The 12,149-nt window shown below is 36.6% G+C and overlaps 1 protein-coding gene across 1 annotated transcript in view; it reads right to left on the bottom strand.

The window, feature by feature from the left end:
• Positions 1 to 12,149, bottom strand: part of LOC145687954 (patched domain-containing protein 3-like) — a 317,349-nt gene that overhangs the window by 75,975 nt on the left and 229,225 nt on the right. The window contains exon 3 of the mRNA XM_081761553.1: positions 3,495 to 3,565. Within this exon, the coding sequence (XP_081617679.1) occupies positions 3,495 to 3,565 (71 nt within the window). The remainder of the gene's footprint in view (positions 1 to 3,494; positions 3,566 to 12,149) is intronic.

The raw sequence follows: 12,149 nt of genomic DNA, 5'->3' as shown, positions 1-12,149 counted from the left end.
GTGGTATCTATTGTTCTCCAATAACTCTGAATGATAATGTTCAAGAAGGATTCGTGGTCTACCTGGAACCCTGTTGAACCCTTAATCAATTTTCATCCTTGTGTTTATTATTATTATACATTCATTTACAACTTATCATCACTTTCATAGAAAAGATCGTTATCACATTCCCTGTAATTGAATAATTTATTGGAAAGGGTTATACGTCATAGCGGTAAGAAATTCAACGGTTGAGATTTCTACTTAAAATACGTGTAATATTATATATAATATATATATATATATATATATATATATATATATATATATATATATATATATATATATATATGGAAAATATTACAGAGGCAAACTCACACGGGAAAATGGATGTCTACTTACATTATTTTTTTTCAAACGTAACTGTGTTTAGTAGATTTGAATATAGTTCCTAAAGAAAATTATAATCACTAGCGTTACCCACGAGACGATGGGAGACGATATTTTAACGAGCCGAAATGAGACATAGGTGTTGTTACAGTAGAGACAAATAATATACCTTTTAAGGTAATTATATCAATTTTTACACATTTTTTGAAACAAGACAGCCTCTTAGTCTTGTTCTATCTCTTAGGTAACTGTTTCTTAGGTTCTTGTCTCTTAGTTATTTCTTTATTATTAATGCTACCTACCTAAGAACCTTCACTTAGATACACCTATTTATGAAACCAGTTGCACTTTTACTGGTTATTACAATAACTGACTCTGTGGCTTATGGAACCCCGGATTCAAATACCGCATTCAGAAAATCTCTCCATTGACTTCTGTCGTCAGCCAACTGGATCCAGTTTTTACTTTGTACTCCTATTTCTGTGAGATCCATCTTAATATTGTCCTCCTTCTGGGTGTAGGTCTTCCTATCGGTCTTTTTCAAATTCGAATTCCAGTTAAAAACTTTTGAAAGCGTTCTAATTTTTCATTCTGTTTACATGGCCTGCCCAACTGAGCCTCCTACTGCAAGGTGATTACCATTAGGAATGCGCATGAGACAAGATTTGAGACTATCTCGGCTCGAAAATGTGCTGTAAAAGTGATGTCTCGTCTCGACTCGACTCGAGCGCACCCCTAATTACCATGTTGATTGTGAAAACAAATAGAATTCGTGATTACAGTGGATTTTAATGTTATATGGATCCCACATGCCGAAAAGCAGATTTTTTTCCGTTGTCTGTCCGTCTGTTCATCCGTTCGTCCTGATGTAAAGACGTTCACTCATCTAGAGATCATACCCTTCAACGTATCGAGAACAAATGTAAAACTTAAAGTCTTTAAAGATTCCGTATGGAAATTTCTTCCTACTTCCAAAAATAAGGTTATTTTACTGAAGCGTGAAAATCAAAATTTGTCATTTTCTCGCAAACAACTCGAACAATTTCGTTCACATTTTACATATCAATGTTCCACTAACCTATACTTTATATAATTGGGGCCGCGGTGGCTCAGTGGTAGAGCGTTCGCTTTTGGTGCACGGGGTCCCTGGTTCGATCCCAGCTCCTGCCAAGTGGGATTTGTGGTGGACAAATACCAAATGCGTGGGTTTTCTCGAGACTTCCTGTTTTCTCCCACCATTTTATTTATTTCTCATCATCATCGTTTTTTTATAGCCTACAAGGCATAACTCTGGACATAAAACTGAAAGACTTAATTTCTTTTTCTTCATTTTTATATTTATACAAAAGGATAAGTCCACTATGACTCTCTGATTCCCTCATCAACATATTTCAGAAACTACTACGCGTAGAACTTTGAAAATTGGTAGAAATGTACCCCTTGCACTCTAGGCCGTAGATAAGACGAGATTTTACTAAATACGAGATAGAAAGTGGTGGGGATGGGGAATTTGAATGATCTTTTGGTCGTCCGCCAGAACTCCGAAACTTTTCGACGTAGAACCTTGAAATTTTATATAAATGTTCTCCTTGCCCCGTAAGCTGTATGTAAGGCGAATTTTTGGAAATTGCGTATCCTAAGGGGGAATGAGATCTTAAATTTTTTGGCGTTCCCCATATCTCCGAAAATATTAGAGCCCTGAAATTTCGTATAAATGTTCTTGCACCCTAGGCTACAAATAAGGCAGTTTTAGGAACTACATATAGGGGAGATGGTGATTTGTAGTTTATTTTGGCGTGTGAGAGATTCGCTTGCATTCAATATTAAAAAAAGGGCAATGAGGCGCAGAAAGAAGAAGAGATAAAAAAAATATTGCCCGCGGTAACACACGAAGGTATACGCTTGTCTATAGAAGGGTAAATTCACTGCATCGTTCAGAGATTCACTCAAGATATCTCCAAAACTACAACCTGGGATATTATGATCTAACAGTAATCGTTGTGAAATAATTGAAATGAATTTGACAAATATGGTTAATGTAACTCTAAAGGTAGTCAAGGATTGAATTATTGATACTGAGAAATCACATTAGTGATATTATGATAAATCATCCAATTGCTCATATTACTGCTTCTACAGTGGAGAAATTGTATAGAACTCGATAAATATAATTGAATGCAAGGTGTTAAATAATAATAAGTAACTTTCCTACACCAAACAACTTATTTTATTTATTGATATGTCATTTTTAATTTATAATGTAGCACCTTTGTTTGAATTGTACCACTTGGATGGACTGGGCAGGTTGCGTTGTAGCACTTGGTTCGGTTGGGTTGCTTGAATAGTAGCACTTGGTTCGGTTGGGTTGCTTGAATTTTAGCATTTGGTTCGGTTGGGTTGCTTGAATTTTAGCACTTGATTGGGTTGGTTGAATTGTAGTACTTGGTTGGGTTGGTTGAATTTTAGCACTTGGTTGGGTTGATTGATTTATAGCACTTAGTTGGGTATCGGTTGGTTGATTTGTAGCACTTAGTTGGGTATCGGTTGGTTGATTTGTAGCACTTAGTTGGGTATCGGTTGGTTGATTTGTAGCACTTAGTTGGGTATCGGTTGGTTGATTTGTAGCACTTAGTTGGGTATCGGTTGGTTGATTTGTAGCACTTAGTTGGGTATCGGTTGGTTGATTTGTAGCACTTAGTTGGGTATCGGTTGGTTGATTTGTAGCACTTAGTTGGGTATCGGTTGGTTGAATTGTAGCACTTAGTAGAGTATCGGTTGGTTAAATTGTAGCGGTTGGTTGGATTGGTTTGGTTAAATTGTAGCACTTGGTTGGGTTGGTTAAATTGTAGCACTAGGTAGGGTTGGGTGGGGTTGGGTTAGTTTATTTTACAATGGGCAAGGTGATGAGTACGTACGTGTTTTTAACCCTACCTTCAATTTCTGGGAACCATGCCTGTATATAAACATAATATAAAGATTTTTTTTCATAAAGTTGAATCTTACTGGAAACCAGAAAAGAAGGTGCTTTTTACTAGACAGATCTTCACGAAAGTAAACAGCCACATACACCCTAATATTACAAAAACACTCAAAGATCATTTTCAAACTCTACTAAAAGAACTCACCTTGCACAAATATCACTCCACGTATGACCAGACACATTTATTTCCCTTACAGCCTCATCGAGCTCTGCTATCTGTAAAAAATAAAGAAAACACATTTTAGTACAAGAAAATATTTACTTAATTACAATATTATTATTATTATTATTATTATTATTATTAAAAATCTATAACTTTGTTTATCTTATCGTATCAAAATACTCATTCTTGGTAAAATCTGGAGGTCACGGAAGTGATAGCGGAGCATTCAGAAGGCCACCCACCAGTTGTTAACGTATACGGAAGGAAACGAATATGAAATAAGTTGATAGTAGAGACTTCGCCGATAATGGAGGAAACTTCCGTTTCGTTAATAAACAACTAGGTTGCCATGCCATATGCTGTACTTAAGGAAACCTGCATCAACATTAAAGATGTTCAAGAAAATTTGTAGAAATCAGTATCATAAAGAAATGAAACAAAAAAGCTAAATTCTTTATTTAAAAAGATGTTATCTACAGGGTGTTATGATTATCGGGATCTTAAGTGTATCTTCTCATTCATCTAATATAAATAAGAGTTTGTTTGTTTGTGTCTCTCTGTGTGTCTCTGTCTGTCTGTGTGCGGCCTGGGGACCAGACGAGTAGACCAACTTACCAAACTTTGGTCACGGGTACATTGGTCCAGGTCCCAGATCAAGACGAAACATTTTTTTTTTTCAGTTCGAACCAGAGGGTTCTCAGGGAGAGAGTTTACCGGGACATGTTTGTTTAAATAAAGCAGTTAGTTGGATATTAAGGCAGTCGGTAGTAGAAAATGACTAATATTAGTACCAAATCCATAGTTTTCGCGGTTGCTGAAATGAATGGCGATGTTCTCACAGACGTTGACTTCCAAGTACAGCTCCCATCGGCTGGGGGCCAGAGGGGTTTTTGTTGAAATTTCAAACCAGAAGGTCTCAGAGGTCGTTTACCGGGATATGTAAAAGTAGTAGAAAATGACCGATATTTTTTATTTCGTTTGTTCAGTTTGTTTATATAGACATTTTATCTGACCCATGCGAAGAATGGACATTTCAGCTAGTATACAATAAAGAAAAAAAAAACGTCAGTGTTTCAGCGTTTTTCATGGCTGACCTATAATGGAAGATAAAGGGGTGGGGGGTGCTTACCTAAAATGATCATACGAGACGTTCAAATTTTGTTCAAGCCTTTGAATTCAGTCGGATTCTGTATGAAAGGAGCAGAAGGAAGAACAATATTGCCCTTAGTAGCATGTGGAGCATTAGCTAGCAGGGTTGTTTTGTTTAAAACAAATGATTAAAACATGTTTTAAACAATTGATTTTGTTTATGTTTTAAACACTTGTATTTTTAAGACTTGTTTTAAACATATGCTTATTTTTATTTTATTTTATTTTTGCAAAAGAATATGCCAGAGAAAGAAAATTGTCAAAAAGTACTCCCCATACAGAAGAATATTTTTTCCCCATGTGAATGTTTTGCTTTCTCGTAGCTACAGCAGGTCAATGTGGTGATCTAGAATTTATCTCTTTTTTCCCTTATTTTTAACGTATATTGTATGGTTTAAATGCTTCTCAGTTAACTTGCGAGAAAGTGTCGTGTTCTAAGGTTGGACTACTAGAACTATTAAGAAATAAATAAAATAATTATCATGAAAACAATTTGTGTGTGTGTGTGTTGTATTCAGAAAGCAAACAAAAGGTTATTTGCTAAATTGCGGTTTTGAAATTAAAATATCACAGGCATTTGTTGGTGCAGTATATGTTGTTTCTCAGTCTCCGTACAGCTTGGAATCGCTTACCATGAGTTTTACGGAAAGAAAAAGGTACATCATTTGGAGCAAATTTATTAAAGTAACTCAAACTCCACCAGATAAGGAAACGACCATACGAGCTCGTTGCAAGATGTGTAAGAAAGAAATGGTTGGTTTAGTTAAAAGAATGAAGAAACATTATGAAAAATGCAATGCTGTGAAAAAAACTGGAAACCCAAACAAATGGTAAAAGTGTTGATCCGAAAATTGCTTCTGATGATTCTAACGTCAGTGATGTGGTTGAGATGCAACTGGAAACTTCAGGTAAGAATTAATTTTGTATCATCAATTTCTTTTTCATTATATTATATAAATTTTATTTCGTCCTTCTTTCCCACCTCAGTTTTATATTTTCTTAAAAACTTTACACTTTGGCACAGCTTGTGTGAAGGGACCAGGCGAGAAAGCGCAAGGTATGGCAGTCGCCAGCGTAACTAACCGTGATATTTATTGTAACATCAGTGCCTAACGTCAGTGTCTGGGACAATTTGATCTCAATTTGTTCGTCTGTCTGTATGAATACACCACGCTACATGGTACAATTTTCGGAATTTTAACATTAAATTTTGACGGTAGAGGCACCAGAAGACTTAATTTGCTGTATAGATTTTGATTGCAATCCGACGTAAAATTTCAAAATTAGTGGTTCGGATCCCACTTTAAACAAAAAGACCTCTCTGTCTCATATATCGTGGCTACGGATGCAAAACTGTAATCAATCAAACTAAACAAACTAATTTTATGCATTTCGAACAAACTTGGGTTGCAGGATAAATTTGGCTCCAACTCAGTTTTTATAAAATATTTTTAAATATGGGGCGTTCAGAGCACAAGGGATCCAAGTCCATTTTCAGAAAGGTTCACTTGTCTCAGCAGAAGTACCAAAGCTGAAAGCTTATCTTGATATTTTCTTAGCCAAGGGTACGAAATAAATGAAACAAAAACAACGCGAAAGAGTGTGAACTAGAATTTTGTACGACAACCGCTAGATAAGGGCGTTGATGGAATGGGAAAGGAGAGCTGATTTCCCCCTCCTTGCTCACAAATTTAAGATATTAACATTATATTGAGTACGCTGCAGTGTGAGAATGATTAACAAGTCAAGCTCCGAATGCCATAGTGAACGATGCATAATTACGTTAAATAAACGTAGGATGTGCTCAAAACAATACATCGACGGAAAACGTCGTATTTTCACAACCACGAATCCGAGATGAAAGAAGAAAACCTATGTGTCAAGATGCAATCTAGAATTTTATATGATTGCCGCTAGAGAGGGACGTTCGTTTAGAGGTCATCTGCCACCTAACCTGAATTTCAGATTTTGGGGGCAGTAATGCAGATTTAGAAATATTTTGCTGAGAAAAGTCCAACATAAAAATTTGAAGATCTTGCATCGAATAAATACGGATTTTGATCAGTTAGAATTCATTTCCATTGGCCGTAAGGAGCTATAAACATATATTGCTCTTTCATATTTTTTGGGGCCCAAGGATTCCAAAGGTGGCTCTACTTTCTAGTTTCAGGCCTGCTTAAAATTCTGGAAATTGGGCCTAACCCACTTTCCAATTTTAACCATCTCTATGTTCTCTGTATTTATCCGGTGTACGGACCTCAAGCTTGTTCTGTTGGACTCTGCTTATCCAAAGATTTCTAAAACTGCCTTGCTGCCCCCAAAATCTGAAATTCAGGATGGGGATAGAGGCAGATGCCCTCCAGTCCCACTGACGTCGCTGTCTAGTGGCTGTCATATGAAACTATCCCACGCCCTTTCGCATGGTTTTAGTTACATTTGTTTTGGACTTTTGACTTTGAAGATATTACGTTTTGAAGTAGAATTCATTTGCTGAGCAAAACTGAACTTTATTGAAAATGGATTTGGATCCATTGTGGTCTGAACATCCCATAGGCTTGTAGAAAATATTCTAAAGTTAGCACAACATGAAGTGTGCTTCAAACATTTGTTTTCGAAAATGTATTATTTTAAAACCAGTTGAGAATGCTCCAAGAGCATTGCCAGAACGAACTTAAAAAGAATGGGTGTACGGAGCAGGAAGGATAATTGTCATTGTTCCTAGATGTAAATCTTTTTATCCGAACCTTCTCTTTCTTGCAAAAATTAGCAAAATATCATCTCTCTATGACTCAGTTCTCGAGATATGGCTGCTTAAATATCTAGAAATTCGGAACTTTTTGGCCAATATCTAGGGAACGGTGGCCAGTTGGTCAGTAGACAGTTAATCAATGGTCATCGGTTACTATTTGGTACCAAAATATTTACCATCCTCTTAGGTATTGATCAAACATCAATATCATCTCTCTACAACTTATGGTTCCCGAGCTATGGCTCGTTAAATATGTAGAAATTGGCCATTTTTGGCCAATATCACGGGAATGGTAAGTCATAGAGAGATGATATTGGTGATAATCAATCCCTAATAGAATGTTAAACATTTTCGTACCGACATTAATTGGTGGCCGCTGGCCATTGACCAGTGCCCACCGGTTAGTATTTGGTACCAAAATGTTTACCATCCTTTTAGATATTGATCAACACCAATATTGATCTCTCTATGACTTACGGTTCCCGAGATATGGGTCCTTAAATTTCTGGAAATCGGCCATTTTTTGGGAACGGTAAGAGTGACGTGAAAAATTTAATCGCTTTCTCTGATACTTTCTGATTCTCTATCGAATGCAGTGTTCAAAATTGAAAAAATCGCAAAATAACAGACTAACAGACAGACAGACAGACGGACAGAAGAGATAATTCAGTACCGAACTTTTTAAGTTCATTGATAATTTTATTAGCATCAGTGTTTGGAAATAGTAATCAAATTTTGCAACAAAAATCTCACTCGCCTCTACGGAAATGCGAGCTTAGCCCCTAAACCCACAACTAGAAAACTTCCAGAAGCGGTAACTCCGAAATGACTTGCTTTAGGGCTAAAATAATCGCACAACCGTATTTCTGGTAAAATTCTAGCCTTAAAACATGTAACATGACTCTCTTTGGATTTAAAATTTCGAATACCAAGCAAAGATGTCCGCCATGATGCTTGATAGCACCACCTGATGCGCCAAACCACTTTCAATTTTCATCATTCTCCCTCAACCCGTTCTCAACACAGAAGGATTGTGAGGACTTTTGTTTTGTCATATATATTGATAGACTTTGTGAAATTTCTATAGTAGGTAGATTTTAAAATCTACTTAAAAAGCTTATTACAACCAAGAAAGTATTTACGAGAGTCACTGGCAAGAGGGTGTAATAAAAGAGCTTCGTGAAATGAAATAAGTTGAGAATTACTAATCCATACTGAAATGTTCTGTACCCAACACAGTGTGGTCTTCATGAGGATAAAATAAATGAAAAGATCGGTTGCAAGAGCAAAAATAAATCTTAATAAATAGATTATTACACGATTTTGAAATATGTTTTAAAATCATGTTTTGAACTCTTCAAAATGTTTAAAACATGTTTTTTTTCTTTGTGTGTGTGTGTGTTTTAAAACCTGTTTAAAACATTTTGAGCACCTTTTTCATGTTTTAAACACATGTTTTGTTCTTTTTTTTTTTTTTTTTTTTTAATTCCAACCCTGTTAGCTAGTCTCTGAAAGAAGTGCTAAGTGATTGACCAACTGCCAGGCTAAACCCCTTACGCTAAGGATTTTTGGAAATTCGGCAACGAAGGCATTTAACTTCAGTACTTAAAAAAATGTTTGTCTTGAAATATGAATAATGGAAGCAAAATTAAATTTGATTTCGGTCCGTATCAAGAAAGTATGCCACGGGCACCACACGGACAAAAAATCTAATTTTGCACCCTCCCTGGCAAAATCTGGTGACGATATTGCTTTCAGTGAACAGAAATTTTTCGGGCATCCTATATTAATAGTGTAAATCAGTGGTCACCAAACTTACGAAGCTTCTGAGTTATGGTACAGTTTCTAACCCTACTGTGAGCTACCAACCAAATGAACTACTAACTTTAAGAAAAATCTTACATTTGGTTATTGCGTATGAACTTCGGCATCAGGGTTAGATGACCGGAGCGTTAACACGATCTACCGAAAATATTCCCGCGAGCTCCTAGTAGGTCGCGATCGAGAGTTCGACGATCATTGGTCTAGATGGAAGTGTGGGGACCACAAATAATCGAAATTGCAGTTCATAATATGTAAAGCATGACACGAAAAATAAAAGCTAAGTCTTTATCCAAATCAACCCTACACATGTTCCAAATCTCCTCCACTAGTTTTGATCTGTTACAGGGCGAAGAAAGGACACTTGAGATAATACTAAATACCACAGCTTACAGTCAATGCACTGTACTTGAAGTACGACACATAGTGCGAAACGACTACCGGCAATTTGAACAAATTTCCATTTTCTGTTCGAGAGATAATTTTCTAGACATCAGTGGAACAAACAAGTTTCTCGATCGAAGCGGTTTTAAGCTGTACGGCGAGAACTGAAGAGAAAGCAATCAAATTTGCGTCACAGTCACCCTGCTACGTCCTGAACCCTGCAACCAACTCCTCTCATTTCCTGAGAGAAATGAATGAAAATCTTCCTCTGAAAGAAACGGCTTTTAACAACACGTGAAAATTGAATAGGTGGGTGCACGAAACGCTTCCTGCTATTTCCCTGTCCTATGGAAGAAACAAAAACCATTTGTTATCGATTATCAATGTTGACATATCGTCAGTGTCTGCTGCAACGCAATAGGAGACATTTTACATTGATTATTCAATTCAACGCAAGGCACCTATCAACAGTGCTTACTGCACAATAAGAAGACATATTTACATTTGAGCGTGGCTTAACGGTCAACAATCAGACAAATTTCATTCAGCAAATTTATTTCTTTGCACAATTACAAGCAGACAGTTGGGACAATGTGGTAACATTAAATTATTAACATATGATTTTACTGATATAAACCGCAGCATACAAAATCTTTAGATAGATATACAAACGCAGTGTTTAACACAAACTAATCTTATTTAAAATAAACCTCTAATACAGATACAGCAAACACTCAATTATTTTCATCTGCTACGAGATGCAATCTTCTAGTGTTAGAATGGGTCGGGTATTTAGGCAATTTTAAAATTAAATTGAATGCATGACAACTCAAGATTAAATAATCGTAATTTTGAAATACATTTTGGTTTCTAGAAGCTACGATCCTTCTTCCCTTATTGTCTTTCAAGCTTCCAGCGTACATGGCTAGCGTACGCGTCTCTGATGCCGGAAATTTGGGTTCGACTCCCGGTGCGGAGTCCATGTGGTTCGGATCCCACGTTAAGCTGTACGTAGGTCTACATCTCATATAGCCTCGCTGCTGAAAGGGACGCTGAACTCCAAAACTAACCAACTAATCCCTTGTACTTTCGAAACAAACCTATTTTTTCAGCGAAGAAATAACTAAATGCGAAGAAAAACAGGTAGCTACATGATAGAAATTTTACAATTCTTAAAAGATGTACACATTCAAAACACGTTTTTTACTAATATAATTTGAAGTCGATCTTAAAACTCACATATCAATAGATAAAAGTTGTTTAATTATAGGGTTATCGTATCATACATCAGCATTTATAAGGACAGGATATGCTAAAACTGTGGTATGCCTAGCAACAAGGGACCAAATCTCACCGTAGCAAAATATCCTAGTTACGCCAATGATGGTACTTGTAAGTATTTAATGGACTATCAAAAATACGTATTTTGTTGAAAATTACACTCAGACTTGAATTCTACGAAATCATGTTGAGTGTGGAAAATGAGTACATATGGGCTAAGTAAGTACACACTCCTCAAACAATACGAGGAACATGCCTGAAGGCAAAAAGTTATTATGCCCCCCCCCCCTCACAAAAGTCAAGTGACAATTAGCAAATTATGAAATTTGAAATGCTCCTGAATAAACTGTCACTCCCGAATTGCACTTTTTGGTTCCAGCGCCAGTTTGGAAATGAGAACGCCTTCCGAAGTGCGTTAACGCTCACGTTGAGAACCACTGACTTAGATGACGTTACTATAGGTCTAAGATTAATCTGAGAGCTTCCTTTTACATTCGCTAGAAGATACTGCAATTATGTTCACAACGTATTTCAGAGGAAACCGTATGTCCAGTACTTTATTCTCTTAACGATACTCACGATAATCAAATTTCCTTTCATTAAGCAAAATTTGAACGCTTGAAGACCAGAGTCAAAATCTTAGAGAAATTGCACTTTTTAAGTCCGCAGAAAAAAGCTGCTGATACTACGTATAACGTTCCATACTATCATAAAATAAAGTTACTAATAAAATACTGAGGCGAATATTCAGACCCAAGGGGAACGGGAATGGAAAATAGTGGAGACTTCATAATAAGGAACTGCATAATTTATACCGTTTACCAAACATTGTTATGCAGTAAGGGTCATGAAATCTAGTAGCCTTAGATGGGCAGGTCATGTAGTCAGAATGGAAGAAAGTAGGAGCGCTTTTAAACTTTAACTGGAAGTCCAATCGGAAAACGATGCAATCGACAAACTGAGTTCAACAAGTTTCCACACAGTAGAAAATAAGAAGTTATGAAGAATATCCAACAAGAAAGCCGAGACCGGTGCGTGGTTGTGTTATCCAGCTCTCTCAGAGACGAAATGAAATGAAATCCTTCAGTTTAGCGTCCTTCGATAGTGTCATTTAGACTATAGCTACACAAGAATGCGTTTCCGATGCGTTACCCCCCCCCCCCCAGCGAACGCGACCTAGGTGGCTACTCGGTAATTTTACTATCGTCAAATTTATAAATCATACTGTAAGCCAGTCAGGGTGTACAGGTCTT

The sequence above is a fragment of the Thermobia domestica genome, chromosome 6 (genome assembly GCF_964235325.1).
Source record: "Thermobia domestica chromosome 6, izTheDome1.hap1.1, whole genome shotgun sequence".
NCBI lineage: Eukaryota > Metazoa > Arthropoda > Insecta > Zygentoma > Lepismatidae > Thermobia > Thermobia domestica.
The sequence above is the reverse complement of the archived record's forward strand: the minus strand, read 5'-3'. Positions and strand labels throughout refer to the sequence as shown.